The sequence below is a fragment of the Drosophila busckii genome, chromosome 2R, assembly GCF_011750605.1.
Source record: "Drosophila busckii strain San Diego stock center, stock number 13000-0081.31 chromosome 2R, ASM1175060v1, whole genome shotgun sequence".
Lineage (NCBI taxonomy): Eukaryota > Metazoa > Arthropoda > Insecta > Diptera > Drosophilidae > Drosophila > Drosophila busckii.
Genome location: NC_046605.1, coordinates 13731239 through 13757281, shown reverse-complemented (window position 1 = coordinate 13757281; position 26043 = coordinate 13731239). Strand labels below are relative to the sequence as shown.

Sequence of the window (26043 nt, the reverse complement as noted above, 5' to 3'; positions counted from 1 at the left end):
GGCTGGGCTCCATGGCCTGTTTTGGCCTGCGCTGTTGTTGCAGCTTCTAATTTGCACTAGAATCTTGTTGAAGGTATTATAGACAAGCTCAGCGATTTGGTGACATTAGCAAAAAATATATTTAAATATTAGTAATAAGTAAATTTACATAGTATAAGCTCCAGAACTATAGTCATAAGTAATTTTTGTAATTTTTTTTTATCATAGTTGACATTAAATAAAAATAAAATGTAATTTAAATTTGACTATGTTTTAACATTAGCTGTCAAGCTTCAATTGCGTTTACTAACTATTAAATCAATTAAATTAACTTTGGAATTATTCAAGAATCATCATTCAAGATAATAATTAGATACTTAATGCAGACACTTGTAACTATTCAAATGATTGCTTAAAGAATTTAAATATAATCAAATTCTTTTAAAATAATTACTATAGATTTTTTTGGAAATGGAAATGGATTCTAAATTCATCATTGGTTTAATTGGAATAAAGCTAATTAGACATGATTACTCATTATTAAACTGGTATGAATGTTTTATACTTTTAATAAGTTTATATATTATTATATGGACTTCTTATAAGCAGTTTTCCCTTTTGGGCTAGTGTATTTAAGCCGTCGACTTGCTCTTGTTTGTCTCGCTTGTTGTTCTAGCTATTGCTCTGGTAATGTCGCCAGGCAAAATAAAAATCCATTGCCCGTTCAAATGTTTTAATTAAAATTTAATGAATTCAGTGTATTTAATTATGCATTGTTGTTGCTGTTGTTGGCACTTGTACTCTGCACTTAAAGTATGCTGAAAATTAATTTTAATTGTTTGTTTTTAAGGCGTGTTGCTGCCGCTCTTGTTGTTGTTGTTGTTGTTGCAACGAGTGGCAATCATAGAATCTGCTTCAAAATGCGTTGCATTGTCTGCAATCAACATGGTAATTAAAATTACATTTATTACACTTTATTTGATAATAAAAAAAAAAAAAGAAAACATATGCACAATCACTTGCGTGTATAAACAAACCAATATTTGTACACATATTGTGTATATTGTATATTTATGCAATTTGCAACATTAATTAACAAACACAAATTCGAATGCAGCAACAGCAACACAAAGCCAAACAAACGATTGATAAACATTTTTTGTTTTCATGCCAAGCCTAAAATTTCAAATGAAAATACTACTAACTGAATTTTGGCTTTATCAAATTAATTTATAATATAAATGCAAACGTTATGCTTTCAAATTGAACAAATGCATTTGGCAATCAATAAAGGCAATACGTTTAATTCAGCTAAAGGGTAGCAAATAAACTTGAATTTAGTTATTTACGACAAATGTGAAACGTAAAATTAAAATTTTATTTATTTTTTTAGTGTTAACACGCAACAACAATTTATTTTGCTTATAAATGCCATAAATTTTTTATGGCCCAACTGGCAAAAATAACGCGCTTTATGCAAATATAGATTTATTTGCTTAATATGGATTTTTTGGCACATATATTTTTTTACGGCTGACAAACTTAATGCTGCTGCTGCTACAGTGAAAGCTGGCACGAACGAACCATATTTGAGTACCGTTAATGCGGCGACTACATAAATTAAGAAATAAACATTATTAATATGTGTCGTTAATTAAAAGCGCAGCCATTAATTAAGTTTAAGTCGTTTTCTAAAAGAAAAAGCCGACACAAAAACAATTAGCCAGCGTTTAAGGTGTAAGCTGGACACGCCCACTTCGACCTTAGCCATGTTGCCCACAGCCAAAAGCGCTGATTGATGACAAGCCAACCCAAAGAATATGAAAGAACAACCAAGTCTTGTTTATTTTGTTTATGATTTTTAAAAATTTGTAGTTTTTATTCATATTTTAGGTTTTTAAATATTAATTACATATACATATATTAAATTTGATTTTATACACATGCTTAGCGTTCTTTAAATGCAAATACAATATTTGAAGTTTTTGTTTTATTAACTGTTTATATGTGTGTTTGTTTGTTTGTTTTTTAGCTTAATTTTTGGCGCTTGCACGCAATTTTTTATCATGTATATAATTTATTGTCATGCATGATAAAAAATCGTTGAATTCTTTATGCTGTAAATAACTAAATACTATATAAGAGCTCTTAATCACGCTTAAATTTATTACTTTAATTGATTTCATGATGCTATTTTCGTTTTTTTTGAATGTCGTTGAAGATCGTTTATTTTGATTTGTATATATGTTTGTTTGTTTGTTGGTATGTCTAGAGCTTAAACTTGAACAACTGCTAATGAGAATGAGTCTCGACTCGACAGACTCGTTAATATATTTATGCTAAATGCTAAAAATGCGTAATTGCTACTACTTAATATTGAGTAAAATGTCTACAAATAATTATTTGAGATTTTATTTATATTAATGCTCTTGCTCTCTTGCATCGAAACTGTCTCTTTAACGTTTCGCTGCTACTTATGCTGCTGCTGCTTTCGTTAATTAATAATAACTTACTAGCTTTAGGGTTGGGGGAACTTTGTCTGTTCTTGTTGTTGTTGTTGCTTGTGTGTGTGTGTGTATGTGTGAGGGGAGTGGGGGGTTAGGGCAAGCATTTTGTAGATTGGTTGGCGTAACTGCGCCCCAAGGCTTTCATTTTAGCCAAAGGCAACGCTTGCATTTTGTTTGATGTAAAGCTTGCCACAGCGTGTTGCATGTGTGTGTGGCATGCCTTGGGTGCAGGTACTTATCACAGCCTTCGAGCGCCGCATGCAAATGTCTTTTCTCAAAACACACTCAACATGTTTACTCCATTATGCGCTCCATAATAATCAACGTCATTTAGTACTACTAATTATACAAAAAAAAAAAAAGAAACAAAACCCAAAGAAAAAACTTGCAACAGCAAATAACCAAAAAATGTTTGCATGAAGACAGAAATTGATTGAACAACGTATCAATATCAATTTTCAATGCATCTGTGTATGTGTGTGCTGTTGTGTGTGTGTGTGTGTGCTGGTTGTTTATGAGTTATTTCGTTATAAGTGTGTGCAAATGTATGCTGTGGCATGTATATCAATCAGTCTAGCTGTATTTGGCTGCTGTTGGGTTTCCTTTTCATTTCTGTCTTTTTTCTTTTTCTTTTCCTCTGACAAGCTGCACTGCTTAGTAGGTCTGTTGAGAGAAAGAGAAGAAAATACAAGAACATATGGTTAGATAGCTGGCAAATTTATGGATGCGATTCAGAACTTCTCAGCTTGGCAGGCAAAAAGGGAAATTTAATGTTGCCACAGGCAAACTTTTAAAATTTAATTTTCTGTAGACTTTTGGTCTATCATTTATTAAAAATGATATATTTCAAGTAAGGGTTTATATTATCATTATTTTGACTAATTAAAAATATTATTGCCTTTAAGCTTTTATATAAAAATCAGCCAAAACCTCGTACTTAAAATTTGTATTAAATATATTTACAGATTCTTAAAACATTTTTTATATCATTACATAAAACATTTGTGGAATTATGTGATATTTATGTGATATACAAATATACACAATTCCAAGATTTTTTATATCAATCTGTTTATATTTTCTGAAATTTATATACAAATTGAGGCATAATTATTCTTTAAACATTTTTAAATTTAAACTAAAGAAATTCGAAATCAGAAAATCAGAAATCAGAAAATATTTGTCTTCAAGATATAGAATAGAAATATTCATACTTAAGGGTTATCTAAAGTTTTCTTGCGTTTTCTGATTTGAACTTTACTTAAAGCCAAGACTGAGCTCTTTACTTTTTAGCGTATTATAAAGTCATTAAGCTTGTACTCACCACAGGTGGATAGGACATGTACTTGTCGCTCATATTGAAGTAGGAGCCATCGGCTGGCGGCGCTGGCGATGGCGATGATATGTAGCTGCCCTTGATGACCAGCGAGGAGGCTGGCGAGGGCGACGGTATGTAAAGGCCGTTCGAGATGAGCATGTGGTCGTCCTTGGCACGCATGGGCATGCCCTCAATCAGACCCGTTGCACTGTTGCGTTGACTGTGCCGCTTGGGATTGGGCAGAGTGCGAGTGAAGTCCGGATTGCACATGGAGTGCTGATAGTGGGGAGTGCACATGGAGCTCTCCTGGTACTTGGGCGGGTACGCCGTCGACTGTATAATGTCCACATTCTCCACCAGATAAGTGGAGGCGGCGGCCTTCTTTTGCACATCCGCCTGCAAAGCAGTGATGGGCAGCTGGTTATAGCAAGTGGGTTCAAGTGGGTTAGTGGCAGAGTTAAGTTTAAGTTAGAATCTCGGGTTGTTAATTACCTTGTAGACTGACTGATTGTCGTCCTTGGAGTAGGCATCATCGTTGCTGGGCTCCGTTTCGCCCTGCGATTTGTTTTGCCGCCGAATGACGAACCAAGCAACGAGGGCTGCATTCAACACCAGCAGCACCATGGCAGCCGAGGTAATGCCAATGATCATCACATTGGGCAGCTCGTCCTTCTCCGTATACTCGGCCGAGTGCGGCTGCGAGCCCTTGCTCAGCGTCAGCTTAATGTCCGGCAAGTATTTGCTGTTGCCCGCCTCGTTGAACGCCATGACCGAGAAGTAATAGTTGCCGCCGGGCTTGAGCTGCTCCAGCGTTGCATTCAGCGCGCCCAGCTTAACCTCCACGGTCTTGTACTTGTCCTCACCCTGCTGCTTCACACGCAGGCGATAATAAGCCTGCATGCCACCATCAAATCCAGGCGTCCACATCAGCTCCACGCTGCTGTCGCTCACATTGCCCACGCGCAACTGCAGCGGCGTATCCGGACGCGTCGGCTTGCTGAACTCCAGCGTAGTGCTGGCCTGGCCCAAGCTATTCCGCACCACACACTCGTACTGACCATAATCCTCCGCTGCAGTGCTTTCAATCAGCAGCGCAGATTCAAAGTAAAGACCATCCACCTGACGTTCCGCCGTGCTGTACTTGTTGCGTCGCTTCAGATCCTTGCCATGACGTCGCCAGATGAAGCTGGGCTGTGGCGAAGCCAGCACGCGGCACACAAGCTGCGAGCGCACGCCCAGACGCGCAGCAAAGCGCGTGTAACCCGGCGTATGATCGATTTCCGGTGAAGCTGCAAGCACAAGCAAGCAAATGAGTTCAAGTCTTGGACATATATGAAGGTTGCAACTTACTTTGCACAACGAGCAGCACATTGCGCGAGACGGGCGCGCCACGTTGATTGTCCACGCTGCAGGTGAAGTTGCCAATGTCGCCACGTTGCACGTTGTCTATGTGCAACAGCGCTGTATTGTTCTCGAAGGAGACGCTCGTGCGCGTGGCAAAGTCGTAGCCGGGACGTGACCAGCTCACATGCGCCGCCTCCAAAGGACGCGCCTGGATCTGACAAGCGAGCACCGCCTGCTCGCCTGAGACAAAGCTCTGGCCCTCGGTAACGGCAGCAATAACAGGCGCATCTATTTAAAGCAGAGCATTGAGCAAATGTTGAGTAAGAGAACTGAGCTTGAGACTTACATTCCACCAGCACTTGCACCTCCAGCATGGCTGTGCCCTGCGTGTTGAGCGCCTCGCAGACATAAATTCCCGCATCGTTGCGACTGAGGCGACTAATGTTGAGCCTTGGTCCGTCGGAGATCAGGCGTTGACCGCTCAGCGCATTGCTGCTAATGGGCAGTCCATCCTTAGTCCAGGTATAGCTTATAGACATGGGATTGCCACTGGCATGCAGCTCCAGCTGCAGTGGAGCGCCCTCCACGCCCACAAAACTTGTCTGCTGAGCGGCATCGAACTTTGGTGCAACTGCAAAACAAATGCCCAATCAGTTAAAAGTCAGGAAAAGCTTATCCTGGTTACTTACAGAGTATATCCAGGCTGATGGTTTCATGCACGCTGCGCTGCAGCACCTCGTTGTGGCTTTGGCAGGTGTAGATGGAGCCATCTAGATCCTGAGTGATGTTCACATGCATTTCCAGCGTGGAGACGGAGCCGCCCCACAGACCCGGACGATTGGCTAGATTCAAACCTTCGACGGGTATGCCGTCCTTCCACCAGCTGATCTTGGCAGGCGGATTGCTGGAGCTGGAGTCGCAGATGAGCTTGGCGCGTATGCCAGGCACCAGATTCTTGGGCAGCACACTAATCTTGACCGTCTCGGGAGGAACTGCAAGTGCAGAAAGTAAATTAAACTGAACTGTTGCACTTCAGCTCAAAATGGAAACTTACAATGCACGCCCAGAGTTTTGGTTGCAAATAACGGTATTTCAATGGCGGCATTCTGCACCTCGCATTTGTAGATGGCATTATTATCGGAGGCATTCAACAGCAGCGACAGCTCGGAGCTAATTTTACTGTCCGTCAGCTTAGTGGCCGCATTCAGTCGCTTATCGTTCTTGTACCAATGCAACGCAGGCGGCGGATTGCCACCCGCCGAGCTGCACTGCAGCTTCAGTATGGAGCCCGAGATGAGTATGTCGCCATTGTTGTAGCCCGTCAACAGCGGAGCCGAGGGGGCGTACAAAACATTCACCGTATGCGAGCCCACCACATTTTGCGATAGCTCCGTATTGAGGGCATGACAAACCGCAATGAAGGTTCGGCTCTGCGCATCGATGGTTAGTGTTATGTTCGAGCTGCTCACCCAGCCGCCGGCAGTGCTGCTGCGCGTCTTGTAGCTGCTATTGTTCAACGGACGTCCATTCATGGACCAGCTAATGCGTGCCGGCGGATTGGACGCAGCGGTCACGCAGCTCAGCTCCACAGTGTCGCCCACTTTGGCCTGCGAAGCGCCGCTCAAATAAACATCCTTGGGTGCATCTACACAGAAATTCATTAAGCGATGGTTAGTTTGGGAATGCGAATGGAACTTAAATTTAAAATTAACAATTCTTTAATGCTAAACAAAGTTAGTAGCTATTACTAATCACTATTTCTTTGAAAGCTCAACTAATTGATTAACTGTCAACATTTATTTTGTGCGCTTCATCTCTAGCTGATTAAAAATTCAAGCAATTGCTACTAATTAGAAATAGTCAAGATTAATCTATAATAACATAATCTACAATAATACACATAATTTATAATCTGGGTTGCCACAGACTCTAATAAGCCAACGAAATCCACTTTGAGCTGGTAGATTTTATGACTTTTTTATGAATGGTAACAACTTTTAGTCACCCTAGTAGCTAAATATTCATAGCAATAAAATCTTCAAAGATTTCAGGATAAGATCTTTTGTTATTTCTCGGAACACATTACTGTGGTACACCTGATTATTTGTATTCGTCTTGTATGAACAAATTGAGTGAAAAAGAATGATCCAAAAAATTCAAACTACTTATAAAATTAGTTGTGAAGGCTTTGCATAAATTTAGGATCATTTTGGTTTATTATTGGAGTCAATGAAATAAAAAAAAAAAAATTCAACGGGAATTTATTACTAACTCTAATCGCAATTAAGCTAAGGCTTCACCTATACATATAATATATTATATATAAAAATATCAAAAATAAAAGGCTAAGTCTGAAACTAGTTTTTTTCATGTCGGTCAAATGTTGATAAAATAAAAATTATTAATATATGAGTAACTAAGGGTTAGCCAAAAATAAATTGTTAGCAATAAAAAATGTTCATTATCTGCTTATATAATTCTCAATATTAATTGATTATTAAACGCTTTTTAATACAGTATTATTTATATTGAAACTGCCTTTTAACTGTAATTACCCCTCTAAAATATTTAAATTGAATTTTGAAATGAAATCAACACTTACAAAGGACAGTCAGGTTAAGCTCCGCTCTGAGTGGCTTCTCGGAGAGCAAGTTCTTGGCCTCGCAGGCCAAATGGGCGCCATTATCGGATTCATTCGCTGTGAACTTGTAGACATTCTCGGAGAGACGGCCGGCGGTGCGTTGTGGCGAGTTAATGGCCACGCCGTTGCGGTACCAAACCAGCTGGGCAGGTGGATTGCCGCCACGACTGCGGCACGCGATTTGCAGCTGTTGGCCGCGGCGCAAGGACTCGCCCTGGCTGTAGCCCTCGAAGAAAGGCGGTCCAGGTGGATCTGCGCAAAACAAGTCAGAGAAGAACAATAAGAAGAAGAAGAAGAAGACGATGACACTTGAGCACGCGACAACGCAGAGTGCATATAATTTAAAAAAAGCGAAGAGGAATTGAAAACTTACAAAGCACAGAAAGTTGCAGCTGGGCACGCATGGGCACATCAGGTGGCAGCGCCTTGTGGCGTGCCTCGCAGGAGAATTCCTTGTAGTCATCATCGGCACGTGGCTGCAGCTGCAGCGTCGATGTGGTGCGATAACGCTTAAGCGCCGTTTGATTAACCACGACAGTGGGCACTAAAAGCAAAGCCATCAATTAGTTCACTTTGAATAATAGTTGCACATAAAATAAAAGTTTACTTACCTATATTCAAGGGTGTATCGCCTTGGAACCAGACAATTTCCGCCGCCGGATTGGCGTTCTCGGTGATGCAGGTGAGCGTTAGATTCTGTTGCTCCACCACCTCCACTTTGGCGTTGCGTGAGTAGCCATCGATGTAAATGCTGCTGGGCGCGGCCACAATGCTCAGCTTAGCATTAGCGCGTATGGCGGGGTTGCCGGGCGCCGGACCCACCTGGCATTGATACTCGGCATCATCCTCGAGCGAGGCGTTACGTATTTGCAAATTGTACACGCCATTGGGCTCATCCACCAGCGCCGAGTAGCGCGGAAAGCCGGGTATGACGGCCAGAAAGCCCAAGGCGAAACCATCCTTAACCCATTGCACCCTCCCAGCCAACGCGGTGACCTCGCAGCGCAGCAACGTATCCGTTCCCTCCAGTATCTGCATATCGTGCGGCGTTACGCGAAACTTTTGCACCACGCCCGCTGCCGACGGAGCTGCGACTGTTGTTGTGGCAGCGCTGCTAACGCCAATGGCAACTGCAAAAGGAGGAAAGCGTATCGTTAGTTAGACAGTTCGCTAGTCGAGGCCATACATTTGGTTAATCGGCACGTTCAACAATTGCGCACGTAGTTGCAGCAGCAGCAGCAGCAGCAAGTCGACAGCAATTGAATCAATGACAGCAGCAGCAAGTATTGAACGCACACATACACACAGCCACCCACACATATAAAATACACATTGCTTAAATGTAAGACCCACAAACGCAACTCAGTCACAACTCACTAATTTGGTACAACTTTTATTTTATTTGCCATTGTTTCTCACGCGCACACACACACACACACACACACACGTGCATGAGTCTGCGTGTGTGTGTGTGTGTGTGTGTGTCAGACTGTCATTGAGACATGGACTCATGTCACTCATGTCTTTCGTTCTCTCAATCTGTCCATTTGCCAGTCTGCATGTCGCTATAGCCCAGCCCACACCTAAATCGAAGTAGGTCTACAGCTTGTGGGCTCATTAGCATTAAAATGTCTTAAAGAAAAGTGCCCTGGCCACGTTCGATACGAAATTGAAGCAAGTTCTAAATGTGTGTGAGTGTGTGTGTGGGTTTTGTCTGTATGTGTGTCGTTGTCGTCGTCGACGACCTAATCAGCATTAGAGCAATCTACATAGGTAATAAGTATAAAAGCACGCACAGTGGTCAATAGAGCATAGAAAATTAAGCAAAAAAAAATATATATATATCAAAAACTCTGAATACAGCAGCCATAATTTACTGTTCAGTTTTATACTAAGCGAAAACAATAAAAATCATTAATATTTAAGTTCTTTTCTTTATTGCTCACACTTGGTTAATAGGGCCTCAACTTTATGAAATTATTCAACATTAAGAATTAAAATTGAAGAAATAAAACTTCAAAACTGAAATGTATTTTTTATAATAGAATTTATAATGATATACACTGTTTAAAAATACATTAAAATTATTTCTTTTTAGCTTTTGTAATACAACAACACGCAGTGCTGCTACTTTTTTGAAATGTTAATAAAATTTCTGGTCAATTTAGAATTTAAATTTATCATTTAATTTGGATTTGCCTTGAATTCAAGTATAAATAATTACTGAACTGCATTTGCACTTGGTTTTCTTGAGTTTTAAAGCATGTTAATTGCCACTTAATGTCAGTAGATTAAACACATAATATTCGTGGCTTTAAAGTTGCTGCAATTAATAATCATTTATCAAGCCAAACAAGATATTTAATTTATTTGCAACTTGGCTTAGAAAATAAAACAAGTTCAGCAGACACAAAACTGGTTCTGTAGACAAACTAAAAGCATTTTTCACATGATTATTTATTAAATACTTTTTTTTGTGTGTTTCTTTTTGTTTTGCTGGTGCCACTGTGCGCAGCGCTGCGTGAGACATGCTTACAAATGGCTCAACAAATAAACATCGCAGTCGTGGACTTCATCAATGGATTAATTGATTATTTGTTGTTGACAATGCGTATGGCTGGATAGATAGAGAGAGGGAATTGAGCACGCTCTGCAAATGAGCTCAATTTCCGTTGAACTTTGGCTGCTAGTAGCAACAGCAGATGACTAAGACATTGGCATATGATCAAGTCCGAAACGGAAATGCAGTTGACCACCCGCAGCTGAGAGTTTTGTAACTTTTTTGAATGTGGGCGCTTCAATTTGCAAGCGCTTAAAAGTTCAAGCAATTAACTGCCAAAGCGAGAGAGAGATAGAGAGAGAGAGAGAGAGAGAGAGACGCTGTTGACCAACTGCAGTGAGCGCACATTTCCTGTGGCAATTAACAAACAGCAACAAAAAGTGCAAAACTTGACAGGTTTTTGTGCTGACGACAATGACGACAAACGACAAAAAGCCAGCGACAGTAGTGTGGAAGACCCAGTCACCAGGTCCCATGTCTACAACTCATTTACAGTCATTACCAGATAGAGAGCGAATGACTGAGCGAGAGAACAATAAGCATGGGGTAATTGTCACACATATGCAAGACAGGACGGGAGGCCAACAAAGAAATCCTTGAAGTGTGACTGACTGTAGGAAGCAAAGGGCAGCAAGAGAGAATAAAAAGCCAAGTCGAGTGCATAAGCAAATGCAAGAAGCTACTGCCTGCAGCAAAGTAAACCGGTTCGAAGCGGTCAATTCATTCATGCAACAGCAGCAGGCAGCAGGCAGCAGGGCAGCATAGATATACACTGTTAAGGGCTGCAGTAATTGTCAACTTGGTCAGCAAGTTGGTCAGCAAATTCTACGCAAACTAAACTAACAGCTTAACCGCAAAAACCGTTGCCCATCGAAGTAGATCCTGGCAACTGGCTGCAACGCTTTTGGGCCACAAAAGTTAAGTGAGTTCCATGTGGTGGCAGCCTAGCCTCGCCTGGCCTGGCCCTGTGCTTGTTGCTAATAGTTTACTGAGCCAAACGTGTGGCAGTGAGGCAGCCAAGCCAAGCGCAACGCCGGATGTCGCACTAATGGTCAACGCAAAGATGCACACACCCCCCGCCCGCTTGGCAGCTCTTACTATATTGCGTTTGCTTTGTAAGTTAAACTATCTACAAGTCATTAACTCATACAAAGCCAGCAACTGTCGCACAGCAGGGCGAAACAGGCCTAAAGTGCTGCTGCTGCTTTTGCTGCTGCTGGTTGCAAGCAGACAATCCCAGTCTTTACTGTAGCGCAGTGTAGTGAAGTGTAGTGTGGCCCTGGACCCAAAGCCAAACGCACATTTTGCCCAACGCTTATTGTTTTTGTCTTTGCCTTTTTTTTCTGCTTCTTGCCTCTCGACTTGTTTCATGTTGTGCTCTCTTATCAAGACCAGTTTTCCAGTTGCTTGTTGGCCTGGCCCAAGCGCGTTAATGGAAAATATTGTGGCATATCACAGGAAATCCGGTGAGTTTTTTTCTCGCTCACGCTCTCGCTCTCTCACTGTTGGCAGCGCCAGGACACTTAACAGCATGACTTTAACAAATATTAACGCCACACATAAATCTTGGGGCTTGGCCTAGGCTTTGCTTTATAAATTTAATTAAAATTGTTGCTGTTTTGTCTCGTTTTTTTGTTTGTGTGGGATTTTTGCTAATTTCGCAATTGATTAAAGCGGCTTTGGTGCTAAAATTTGTTGTCAGCTGTGTTAAGCGGCCACAAAGTGTTTGAAATTGTTTTAAATGCGGCGTTGCGTTAAAGGATTTTTTTCACTCTCTCTCTCTCTCTCTGTGTGTGTGTAGCCATGACAATTATTTTCAACATGTGGCTTAGCATGTGGCAGCAACACAGCAGCCGCAGCATGTTGCTCACACTCTGTGGCCCAAAGGCTTATAATTTGGCAAAGCAGCCAAGTAAATGCTGCTGCACATAACACTTTCTCTCTCGCTCTCTCTTTCACACACTCTTGGCCCCAAAACGTACTTGTGGCATCAGTTTTTTTTCCTTTTTTTTCTCACACTCTCTGTTCCTCTCTATATGTGTTTCTTTTTCTTTCTTCTAAGCGGTTTTTATTCGTTTGTAGATTAAGCAAATGGTTTGTGCGGCAGCAAACTGCTAATACTCGTATTTCATTTATAGGATAAGCCTAAGCCGTGCTTAGTTGCTCAGACTCCGGCAGATTTCTCTCGAGCGTCGTGTGCCGCTTTGATGAGTTGCTTAGTGCCTAAGCTGATAAGATTGTCATCTGAGCAGCATCTCTTATCTATTAATCATTAACGAAAAGCTGCTTCAAATTTAAAAGGCTATCGCCTAGCTTAACTTAATGAAAAATAAATGTTCAAAATTGGTTTTCCTAATCTCTATTAGTTAAAATAAAACTATCTGAAATGATATTCAAGCTCAATAAGTTCTCTATTTCCTTCAATTGAGTTTTTAAAATGCTTGCTCTTCTGCGTATATTAAGCTTAAATTAGTTCTTGACAAATATTTTAAGATTATTTTATTTAGTTTTTATTTTAATTTTTTCTTGTTTTGAATCTCTTGTAAACAACCAAAATATTGACACATTTCCGCGAAAGTATCGCATGTCACTTTTTATCGAAATTGAGGCTTGAGTTAGTCAACATCTGGCAAAATATTATAATGATATTCTATAAATATAGCTTATAAAGATAACAAAATTTAATCAGCATCAGCTCATCAGTATTTTTTGATTTTTTGGACATTCGATACACTCGTGGCAATTCGTTCATATATATTATTTGCTATATATATTTTTTAAAATATTTTACTTGAATTAATTTAGCTAAAAATAATGTTTAAAATTACTAGTACTATCAACTTGAAGTTCTGCTTTAAGACCAACTTTCTATTCTTCATATCCTTTACTACTCTACTTAGTGCAATTTAATTTTTAATATAAACTTGTAAACTTACTTTCACTATAAACTTTACGTATTTCTAAGCTTGTAATAATTTTGTTCATATTTCTTTTATTAATCTTGCCGCCCACTGACGCTCGCATATGCTGCAGGGTCTTTATTTAAAAATTTTCAATAACTTGGATGTCCTCGCAGCCTTTTATGGCATTCATCTTTGATTCATCTTTTACTCTATCCATTCATCTGGAGCATTTTCAATATACTTTATTGCTTGGAGTCGCTTTGGGCTATCTTTATTGCTTTTTTCGCAGCCAATGTCATGGACCCAGGCATTTAATGTGAGCCTGGGGCACGCTTAATAAATTCACAATAAAAACGCATTTGAGTGCCAGACACACAGCCCCCTCGAAAAAATAAAACAACAACAAGCTACAATGTTTAAATGACCTTCAAACTGTTTGTCTCTGCCACCAACCACCCCCTAGTCCAGTGGACTGTGTTCATATTTGGCTCACAAATTGCCGCATTACCAAGTCTGTTTGTACGCCATGCACTGATTGAATTATAAAATTTGCAGCTTAACAAATGTGACCAGCCACAGCTAAACCATATACATATATATTTAGCAAGCCACCACAGCAGCAGCAACCAACAGCAGCAGCAGCAGCAACAGCAGCAACCAACGTTAAACTAATCAACTAATTTGCTATGAACTTTGCGGTCTGCACAAATTAGAGCGCCATAGACACAAGCAGTGTCCACAGCAGGCCGAGCTGAGGCGGAGGCTGTGGCCGAGTTGAGGCTGAGGAGGAGCTACGGCATTAACATTAATTATTTTCTGCTTGATGAGCATTTTAGATGAACACGATGCCTTGAGTTGTAGTCGTCGCATGTAGCTTTCATCTTTAATTAATTAATAAAAATTATTGCTCGCTCTCTCTCTCGCTGTCTCTACGCAGTTGAACTCTGACTCCACTGTCAGTCTGTCAACTAGTCACTTTTGGGCAGTAAAAATATTTCAAATATTTCTGTCATAATTCTTTGCATTGGCGTTGGCGTTGGCTTTGTACTTTGACTGACCGCACAGCGTTCCATGCGGGTCCAAAGCAATTAGTTAAATTAAAGCCTGGGATTTGAGGCCAGAGCATTGGTTAGAATTTTAAATCAATTAAATTTTTGAGAGCACTCAAAATAAAAGCAGCAGCATAATAAACATGAGCACACTTCTTAAAACAAAAGTTTAACACACAACCTTAAAATATATATCTATATATACCTATGCTGCATGCGTTGTAATAGATTTGATGATTTTATGGGCGTAAGCCACTCAGCCAAATGTTTGCTGGCTTAAATGCTGGACAACCAGTTTGGATTGTCAACGTGCTGCGTGGGCTCAAAATCTTCAAAAAAAAAAAAAAAATCAAACGAAAATAAATAAACAACACCCACATGTAGCTTTACACAACAAACTCCAAACTGTAATTTTATGACTGTCTTTTTTTTTTTTCGTTGTTGGTTTTGTTGTAAATTTGACAAATTTTATTAGTCATAAATTGCGCTGTGGCGAGCATTAAATTCATAGAGTCGCAACACCTAGGGCATAGAAATTGCTGCTGCGGCAGCTTATGAAAATAAATGAGGCAAGAAGCGCCTTAACGCCTGCAAATATGCAATGAAAACTTGGCGCATAAAATAATTTTTGGCAAGCAAATGAGTACGCTCGCTCAACTGTTTTGCCTGCGAGTTGAGGCCAATTGACTCATAAAGAAATCAAAGCACAACGCATATAAAACCAGTTCGGAGCCAACCTACGTGCCACCAATACGAGTTTTTTTCTCTTGTCTTGTTTTATTTTTTATGAATGGCTAACAAACTGAATGGCCTGAATGCTCGACAAACGTGGGCCCACAACTCAGCCAGGCCAGCATATGAAAAACTGAATTTAAAATTAAAGCCAGACACTGCAGTCTTAACGTGTTAGCTTGGCTTGCAGAGCACGCACCTGGCTCCAAGTCTGGCTCTGGCTCTGGCTCTAGCTTTGGCTCTCTTTGCTCACATTTTGCATTTAGCTTAGTTTAATGCCTTGCATCGACAGCATATCGAAGACAGTCGCTGCACTTGTCGTTTGGCAAATGCCAAGACACGATTGCATTGCATGCCACACTTGACTGTTGCCGCTTTGCTGCTTGCTGCTTGCTGCTTTGCCTGCCACTGGCAGCTGCATAATTATAATGTCTGGCTGCCCCTAAAGCCAACTTGCTTTATATATACACAAGCCTGTCTCTCTGTCTGTCTTGACTTGTCTTGCGTCTGGCCAAAAGGTCAAACTGCATATTTTCTGAACTTTAGTTTTGAGCCCGAACATGTTTTTAGCAGCTTAACTGTGCTAATAAATATATTAGGCAAATATAAAAAAATATAGCAACACTAAATTTTTAGCATTTTTTATAGCTCAACTCCCAACTAGTTTTAAAAGCAATAAAAAAAGCTAAAATGTGTTTCGAAAAATTAATTTTTAAAATGCAAACATGTGATTTTATTTTCACATTTTGTATTTTTTGTTGAGCTCATTAAATCAAACATAAAATACAAAATATTATGCAAATAATATAAAGCGGCGAACGCAGTTGATTTTTCATGTGTGTGTGAGTGTGTGTGTGTGTGTTATGAATGAAGCGCGTTGAAAACTTTTACAGTTTTTAATTTTATTTATGCATGCAGCTTTATTTTTATATAGCGATATAATTTGTGTTTATTCAGCTCGCTCGTTTGTATAAAAAACTTAATGGCCAGCTGATTGTATAGGCTATTTATAAAATTTCAAGGATGCGTTTACTGATTTATGTGACTGTCTCAAAGCAAAAGTGCGGGCTAAACACAACCAAAAAATACATTTCAATTTTGAGACTAGAGAACTCAAAAGCCAGTCAAGCGTCTCAACTCAACTCAACTCAAGTTGGCCAACTGCTTTGCTTTGCTGGCGAGTGTTAGCTAAGCCAGTGACACTACAAACGCGTCATAGCCGCCCAGATTAATGGCCAGCAAGCTGATTAGTTTGAGGCCAACTTATGAGACAAGACAAAAGGCCCGAGACGTTACCCATAATTAAACAAAGTGTGTGTGTGTGAGCGTTTAGTTCGAATTTGTAAATTATAGACAAGCAAGCTGCACATGCCTACATGGAATATATATACATAAGTATATGTATATATGCCCAGCAACCAAAATGTTCATTTGTCAAAATTAACACGCAGCCAAGAAGCCAAAACGCGCGCGCCCCCCTTCGCTTGGGGTAGGGGAGGGTTTGAGCCTGTCATAATGCGTAGGAGCTGACAGTCTAGCCGTCGCTGTTATTAATTTTTGTAAGCCATATGCTGGCTGCTTATCTGGTTAAGCCGTGTTGGGCATAATTAAATTTAATTATATTTTTAACAACTAACTACATTTAATATATATATATATATAACGCTTATAACGTTCCCACAGTTGCGCTTAGGCGCTGCTTAAATCGAATTATAATTGTATCAACACTCGAGCTAAAATTGTTGCGCAGTTGTTCTTGTTAAACAATTTTCACATTGTCGCAACTTGTTATTAATTCAATTTTTTGGGCCAACATTTACCGTACACTTTTTGTGAGTTTTGAGCCACGTCCCTGGCAGTTTAATTGAGGCAGCTGAGGGGTAAACGAGTCAACTACAACACTGACAACTGCTGTTGTGGAAAACCGGCTTAGGCGCGTCTCACACACACACACACACACACAGATACGCAGAAGTCAAGTCATAGCCATCCATCATTATGAAATGTATACGTGTGCGGTGCGCTGTTCTGTGTGTATTGGTAAGCTGCACCTGCTCGCATTTTGTTGGCCTGGGAAGCCAAAAGCCAAAGCGACTCAAGACAGGAGGCAGCAGGCAGAGGCAGGAAGAAGGTCTGGCCGTCCCATTGATAGTTGCAATGCACTAAGCGCGCTTAACTTTCGCATGAGCAAAGTTGCTGGACAACATATGCTGGCCATCAAAAGCTACAATTTCCACAGCTGCAGCCTCAGCTTCGCTTCAGCTTCGACTTTAGAACAGCAAGCGCTCCAAATTGCGCGAACTGCGAGCGTTGGGAGCACAGCTGGCCCCGCTTAAGCTTCTGTTTTAGTTGATTTTTTGCGCTGTGATTCCAGTTTTTTATACCTTCTATATATATATATTGTTGCTTTTGTTGCTGTTCTGTTTTTTTTTTTTTTTTGGTGTGTGTAAGTTAATATGACTTGTAGCACGATGATTGCTTCCTGTGACTTTGGTGAAGTGACTTGAAGCGCTGACAGCAGCATTGACGACGACGCTTCAGCAGCTTTTGTTGGCCAAGTTTTGTGACTCGTTTTCAGTTTGTGTCGTTTATGAATGAAAAATCGCTGCTGCTGCTGCTTCGATGCTTTTGCTGCTGCTGCTGCTTGTTGGCGGAAGTAATAAATTAATTGAGTAAATATCGATTCGCAGCTGAATAGCTAATTGGCAAGCACACACACACATAGAGATTGGCAAATGAATTTAGCAGACGGCAGCGTGTGCATTTTTGACTGTAACGCATTCAAATCAAGTTAGCAAAATCAAATCTACCCCCGCGCCCAGCAGCATCAGCAGCTACCATAGATTAATGTCCATTGATAGCGCTGAGCATCGAGTGCGCGCATGCAGCTTGATAATTTATTGAAAGCGCTTTTAATGAATTTTTATGTTTGCCGTTGCCTTTAAGTACGCACTGCAGCATATGGGGAGTGTTAGCTGCTTCAGCCAGAGAGAGCGCGAGAGACTTGCTTGTGTTTTAGCCATAAACTTAAAGCCAAATTGACTGACTGCTGGCGGCTTAGAGCCAAGCTACTAAGTGCCTTTTAACGTCTGCTTCCGCTGTGTGTGTGTGTTTTTTTTTAAGCGTCAAGCATTTTCTTTTTATTTTTCAACGTTTATGGCAGCGGCGCAAACAAGCTGCCTCATCATGCGTACTAAATTTAATTAATTGGCCAGCGGTGTTGCCTTAGCAATTATTACTAGTTCCTTAGCCGCCCAACTGCGCAAGCTGCTGTCGCTGTCAAGCAAAAGCAAAAGCGTTTAAATATTGTGAAAATAAAATAACAAGTGCTTAAGTAGTTTATTTTTAGAGCTTAGCTTTGTTTTAAAAATAAAACGTAACATTGGCCTGCTCGATTATTTGTTGCTTAGCAATTGTTATCGTTATCGATGGGGCCGAAATTGAGAGCCAAGAGCAATAAAAAATAAATGCAGTAGCTTATTGCTATAAGAAATAGCACAACTTATGCCTAAGAACGACAGCAACATGGCTAGCCCACACAGTAGTCATTCGATTTGATTGATTTGCGACAGTCTATCAAAAATTTACATTCATTAAGCCAGGCTCGCTGGCATTTGCTCACCGTAGCCCACGCGCTTCACTTTAATTGCAACTGTTGCCAGCAGCAACTTTAGCTGGCTTTAAACCAATATTTTGTGGCAACATGTATATATTTTTTGAGCTGCTGCTGGCTGCTGTTGCTTTATCGCATTGATCTGCGCGTCATGCATAATTGCACATAACAGCCGCAAACACCTAACTGTACATATACATATATGCATATATATAACTTTTATATATGTGCTCGTTATATTGCTGCACGTCATAAGCAGAGGCAGGCAACTGCAACTGTTGCAACTTGTTTGTGGTTGTTGCTGCTGTTGCTGCTGTTGACGCCACCTAACTGTCAACTTTCTTTTTTCGCCAGCGCACATAATTACGGTTTACACATATGTAAACGCTTGCATGTATGTGTTTGAGTTTTACTTGCATAGCAATTAGCATTAAAAGTAAAAAAAAATATCAACTTGCTTTTGCATTTATATAACGCTACAAATTATGCATCATTGAAGCTGCCACAGCAGCAGCAGCGCCAAATTGCAACGACGTTGAATAATGACCGAAAATGCAATAGCAAACAGGCTGCAAAGCCAAATGGCGTTAAGCCGCTGGCTGCCAGTTGCCACCGCCACCGCAGTTGATGTTGAAGCTGCAACTTCAACTTCAGCTGACGACAGACACAAGCAGACATTGAGACGTTGATGGAGTTGGGGCGCGCGCAGACTTGTAGGAGTCGACAGCATTATGGTAGCCTGAGAGTGCCACTGACACCTAGCGCATGCCACGCCCACCCACTTGACGCAAAAGGCGGCAAATCTGCAATTGCAAACATGCAAACATCAACAACAAACACAAACATGCGCCATGAGCCGCTGATAGGCAGCAAAATTATGCTCGAGTGCAGCGCATAGCGATGGGAGAGCAAAACAGAGAGAGAGAGAGAGAGAGAGAGCAAGAGAGTCCAACAAGCCAGTTCAATTATAAAATTCTTCGAAAACTTTTGAAAGTCGCTAATTTAATTAAAGCCTTGAAGCACAGAGCAATCTGCATAAAAATATGTTTTAAATTAATCAAAATACATATGTATGTGTGTGTGTGAACATAAAATGTCAACATTATGTGAATGTCATGTTGATTTTTAATTTGTTTAATGTTGTTTCTTTACACATTTTGCCTTTTTTTTCATTAAGCGTGTGAAAAGCATAAAAATAACAATATCGATAAAGTGAACGTGCTCATCTCTAATTTACAAATGCCCATGCATAACAGCCTGTGTGCATGTGTGCATGTGTGTGTGTGTGAGCTGTGTATATATTTACACATATGCATTGAGGCATAGGCTCAACTGTTGGATTGCTAGATTGAGTGGGTTTTTCTCTCTTTTTTTTGGGTGGCATGCAACGCATGAATAGCGACAGCTTGGTAGCATTGAAAGCGCAATGCAACGCGCCGGGTTTTCACTCACTTGACGCGCAAAGTGCTGCAAAATAAGCGCAGCAATGGGCGCATATAAAGCATCTAAAGAAAGCAAAAAAAAAACAAGCTGGCCTGGGTTGTTATAAAGAGACAAACAAAATGAAAGCGCAGCAGTGGAAGAAGAAAAAAAAATTGGTTCAATTTAGCACAAATACAACTCATGTGAGAGGCTGTGGCAACATTGGCAGCAGCCTACGACAGTTCAACATTTTGCCAGCGACAACAACTCGTTAGCGCAGTCCTTGGGGGCGGGGTGTGCAGCAGTATCAACGCCTTTTTAAATGGGCAGCAGCAGCAGCAGCAACGTAAAAAGCTTTTTATGCAACAATAGAACCGAAAAAACAAACTCGCCAAGTAAAACGCGTTGTTCCCACAGCCCAAAGCACAGAAAATTAACAACAACAAAAATAAACAGGAAAAGTCACTCCACTCGGCTTGTTGTTGTTGTTGTTGTACTTGATGTTGCTGTTGATATTTTGGCAAATTTTCATAAACTGTTATTTATTTTTATTGCACAAAGAAAATGTAAGCAAAAGCGCCAAAATAAAAAAAAAAAAGTCAAGCTAAAAAACGTCAAGTTGCGAGCAATTTTCTGCTGCTTTTCGTTGATTTTTTTCATTTTGTTGCTTTGTGTTGTTGGCAAAAGTCTGTGGCGGAAGTGAATTTGCAAAATACACACACACACAGACAGAGTGTAGAGCAGTTAAAGGAAGCTGCTGTGCGCTTTTGACCAAAGCTTCAGTCGTCCAGGCAAAAAAGCAAACATGTATACTATATACACTATATAGCCGTGTATATAGTGTCAGACTGAGCAGCAGCAAATATGCATAAACCAACAACAACAACAACAACAACAACTGGTAGCAGCAGTCAGAGCAACAACAATTTGAAAGCGCATTTTATTTACATAAAAACAAATGACCAGCATTTTGTGCGAGTCTCCAAGCTGCTAACTGAAGTCAAGCCAGGGAGTGAGAGAGTTCATAAAGAAAAAAAGGTAAGACAGGGGTTGTAATTATGGCCAGGCAGCGCAAGCTGGGGGCAGCCCTCAACAGAGTTGCACACGTTGTTGGGTCTATTAGGCGCGCTCTTGGCCCAGAGTTTGGTGTGGGGAGAGTTTTATGTGCTGGAATGTGCTTGGGAAACTCGCGATTGTCAGTTGCAGACAGTTAACAACATGAGCTGGCAAATATTTAATTGTATGGGCCTTAAAACAAAAAACAAAGCTTGCTAATTCAAATTGAAAATAAAAGCAAAAGCTTGCTAAATTTATAGCGAAATTTATCGATAATTAGCAGCGCTGAGAAAGCAACAAGCAGTGCTAGCTAGAGTAGAATATTTAAACTCAAAAATGTATGCGAAGCAATTGTAATTTCTACAACTAGCCAAACTACTTTTTTCTGAACATAATTTAGGCTAATTTATAGCAGAGCTTAACTACGCTAAATTAGACTCAATTATAATTCGAATTGCTTCGAATCTTCTTCGCTTTTTCGCACAATTTCCATATTCATTGCATAATTATCATATGCAGAGCAATTTTTTTCTTGGAGCAGCTCCAACTGGAGCAGCAGTTTCTAAAGCAATTGCGGTCAGTTAGGGTCTCACAACTTTTTTTTTCTTTACTTCCATATGTGGGCTAGTCATACCTACGCAGCCGCCCAGCCCCCGCCAACCTGTTCAACATCATTTGCAGCACAATTTGCTGCTGCTGTGCCCCATTACTGTGTGTGTGTGTGTGTGTGTGTCTGTGTTTTTTTCTAGTTTTAATCAGAGCAAGTGGCACATTGAAGTGGCTAAAAGCAGCTGCTGGCCAACGATTAGCCGTGCCGTCCAACTAAAAGTCTGGTTCAATGCACTGCAAAGTGGATTGCGTAGTCGAGAGCCTGGCGGGCCAGCCTACCCCATAGAGTAGCTGACAAAGTTTTCAACATGATACAACAACAGTGCGCGTCAAAAGTTTTATGCCACACTCACACACACAAACACATTTGGGGGCAAAATCAGTGCCGGCTAACAAGCCCGAAGAGGCGAAGACGACGAGGTTTTTAGCTCTAATTCAATTTGCTTAGCTAAATCGCCAGCGGATTATGTTGGACATTATATGTATATACGCTTCATAAACCTACATATTCGGCTTTAAGCCACACAGCAACAGCAACAACAACAACAACAGCAGTTTATGTAGGCAAAAGAGATTTGTAAATTCTACACTTCTCTTTTTTTTCTCATCTTGCTTTTTTGCTGTCTGTTCTTTAACCACATCCTCAATTTTTCTAGTTGTAATCATAATTTTTCGTTGCTTCTTTTTCACTTGTATGTGCTACACATGTTGGTTAAAAAAAAAATAAAGATGTTTTTTTTTTGTTTTCTTTTGAGCGCGAGCATGTTGCACGTTTGCGCAGTTGGAGGCAGGTGTATTACTTTTAACAGCCACAAGGCGGTTTGTTTTCCTTTTTCTTTTTTTTTTTTGGCTTTACTCTTTGCTAGGCTTTTGCCTTTAGCAGCTTCGGTTTTGTATTCAACAGCAGCTGCCACGTTCTGGGCCTGTCGTCCCCCCCAGGACATGTGTTGAAATTGAACTGAGCTATGAGGCTTGCAAAAATAAAATATTTAATTTTCAAATTCAAGCCAAGTCTAAAAATTCAATAAATTTCCAATCAAATTTTTATTCGTTTGTAATAAAAATTATTTCTTTATTTTTATTTGTAAGTAGTAAGTTTTAAATAATCATTAACACATTTTAATTTATTTTTTATTGCAAAATTAAATAAAAGTTTTTTTTATTTATTTTTTATTTATATATGAAAAGTCTAGTTTATAATAATAGTAAATTGTTTTTTTTTTTTAATTTGTACTCATATTTTAATGTTATTTTTTATTTATAACACAAAAACATTTTGTTTTTGATTTTAAAGTTAAATTTAAATTTATATTTAATACATTTACTTTTATTTATGACTTGCAAACTCTAGTTACTTATTTTTAACACAGTTTCATTTATTCATAACTTGCAAGAATAAAATATTTAATTTCAAAGCCTAAGCAAACTCTTAAATGCAATTAGACTGAATTTGAATTGCTTTTTACCAAGTTCTTAAATTATTTTTAACACATATTTATTTATGTATAGCTCCAAAAGCGCCGCTTTATTTAGCACGAAGCTAATTTTGAATGCTCACTAATAAATTCGTCATGTGGCATTAGCAGCATTTGGAAAACTGTATTGATCAATTAACAAATTGTTTTTCCTCAAGTTTTTCGATAAATTTATAGCAGCTGTTGCGCTCGATTCATTAACAGCAGCATCATAAATAAATCAAAAGCAACTTTTGTTACAAATTATCTAGCAAATCAAGTTGCGCGTATAAGTAATGCAAATAGTTTTCAATTAGCTGCTGGCGCAGACTACAAAGATGCAAAGGCAAATTGCAAATATTTAAAGTACGCTGGCAAAAATTAAATTATGTGTGCCACAAAGTTCGCCTCGAATTATGTCGCATAAATCAAATAAACAGCAGCAGCAGTAGCAAGTAAAGTTGGAGGCTGCAGAAAATAACTGAGCACAAAAAAATTTATACGAAAAACTTTTGCATTTAAAGCGAATGCTGTGAAACGCGACAAGTACGTGCAGCGGGGCAGGTGGTGGGGCAAGTGGCCCGTGTGTTGGCGCAACACTTGGCTATGGCCAAAAAAAAAAAAAAAAATGCTTATGCTGCCACTGTGTTGTGGTAAAAACCACAGTTAGCAGCGGCGCAGGCACAGCAGCGAAAAAAACAAGTGTTTAAATGTCAACAGCAAAGCGAAGAGAAAAAAAAAAACACACAGCAGTTACCTCCAGCCCTAGTAGACAAGCTAGACAAGCTAGACAAAAGGAGTTATGTGCGGCACACAATTCATATGGAAAGATAAACGCGACTGCGTTGCAAACTCATCTTCTTTTTTTTTTTGTTTTTGTTGCCCAGTCAAATGTCATGAACTCCGCCGCGCAGACATTTGCAGGCGGTCAAAAAGCAACTAACTATGAGTTCTCTTTTTCTTATAATTTGTTGCTGTTCGAGTTGTTGCTGCTGCATATGACGAAGTCGCTTAATAACTTACCTAAAAGCCATGCAAATGTCAAAGTTATCCAAAACTGCATCATCGTTGTTATTGTTGTTAGTTGTTTCGTTATATTCGCGTTGTGTTGCAATTGTTGCTTAGTACTATATTTTTGTTTAATTTCTGCTGTAGGCTGTTTACAGTTGTAACTTGTAGTTGTTTTAATTGCCAGCCAGCGCCAGCTTAGGGCTTGGCAATGCACTTAAGCCAAGCATTTGGTAACACATTTCAAGCACACACAGCACTGCACTTATAAACTCTTTAGGTTTATTTGTAATTGCGCTTCTTGTTGTAAGTCGCAGCTACTAGTTGTTGCACTTGCCACACGAGAAATACGCGCTCACTACATAAACAAACGCTCACGCCGAATTAACTCTGGAGAAACACGTCTGCTTCCGTCAACGTTTCGTTTCGAATTCAACAAAACTGTGCACGTTTGTTCAAGTCGCTGCTTGTCCAAGCGGTTGCAACATGTTGCGGCTCGATGCCAAACTTCAAAAGCAATTTGTAGCCATTAATAAAATTTTTACAGCATTGAAGCTTACTTATAAAATGTTTATTTTGCGCTAATCTAATATATAAAAATGCATACAAAAATTTTAAAAATTGTATTTATTTGTATGCAACATTTAGCAGTTGGCTGCCCATTGCGCATCCAAGACACAACTCTGCTACTTATACACAACATCGAATTTATGCTTTGGTTGCTGTCACAGCTAAGCTTGCTAACAAAACACAAAAAGATTATATGTGAAAACATTAACAAATTTTGTCAAATCTATGAGTTTAAAAGTTACACATTTTGTTAACTCTTATTAGTGAATAAAGAATCATTTTCTCTCATATTATTTGTGTAAATGTGCTGCTCTCCTTGTTACTAAAACACGAAGATTTTTAGTACTGACACTTCGTTTATCTCAGCTCTGCATACAGCAGCCAATGCAGCTGCGCAGTCATGCAGTTACAGCTCTGCTAAAAGTATGCAGACGCACTCTTCGAAAATGAAAACTCTGCTACGCGTTTGTTACAATTGCTGAATATACATTCGCAGACTATTTCGAAGAGTTGCAGGCATATAAGAGTGTTTTCGAAGAGACTTAACAGCGTGCTTGGTTACGAAAGTAAAAGTAACTTTCTGTCTGTCTGACTGTCTGGCTAACAGAGAATTCAATACAGCAATGTGAACAACAACAAAAACAAGAAGAAGAATACTTTACGCAAAGGATTCTAAAAACATTTTTATGCGACAAGTGAAAGTGACTTGCAATACTTTTCGCTGCGAACTATGAATTTTATATGAGTATGTCAAAGGTCACAATGCTCATATTTTTATTTTACGCAATTTATTAAATGTATGCTAGACATAAAGGACTGTAGAATACTTTAAATTAATTATATATGAGTAAATATTTTCAAATGAAATGTGCAAGGATTGGAGCACGCCAAATACTCAAACAGATGGATTAATGATACTTAATAGTCCGAGTTGTAGAATTGGATTACTCGGAGAGTTTGATGCAATAAATAGTTAATAAAGTAGTACAAGATATAATGGGATAAAATTACATTGAATTTGTCTCACAAAATATAAGGAGTAAATTTCACTATTCATCCATTTAATTTAATCATAAGCATGATTGTTAGTCAATGAGAGCAGATTAATTAACATAAGTCTACAAGAATAAGGAGGTAGCTCAATTCCAACACCTTATTAATTTCTAATTTATTAATTCTTCTGAACAGATACAATACGAATCTAATAGTTCGAGTATTATAAGAACCAAAGGCAAGATGAATATTCCAGTGCATATGAAATAAATGAATAGCTCAAAT

General features: G+C 39.5%; 1 protein-coding gene across 2 annotated transcripts; it reads right to left on the bottom strand.

The window, feature by feature from the left end:
* Nucleotides 1–1995: 1995 nt before the first annotated feature.
* On the bottom strand, nt 1996–24585 carry LOC108597012 (nephrin). Of its 2 annotated transcripts, none has more exons than XM_017983290.1 (11): nt 24211–24585; nt 8401–8919; nt 8163–8333; nt 7751–8041; nt 6203–6793; nt 5838–6140; nt 5495–5779; nt 5155–5436; nt 4297–5093; nt 3811–4221; nt 1996–3149 (listed from the first exon to the last, which is right to left on the bottom strand). In XM_017983290.1, the coding sequence occupies exons 1-11, from the start codon at nt 24251–24253 to the stop codon at nt 3141–3143; spliced, it is 3702 nt and encodes a 1233-aa protein (XP_017838779.1). In that variant the 5' UTR covers nt 24254–24585; the 3' UTR covers nt 1996–3140. The 2 variants fall into 2 exon arrangements, with proteins under 2 accessions (XP_017838779.1, XP_017838781.1); XM_017983292.1 differs by having other exon boundaries at nt 3811–4200.
* Between the last annotated feature and the right edge of the window lie 1458 nt (nt 24586–26043).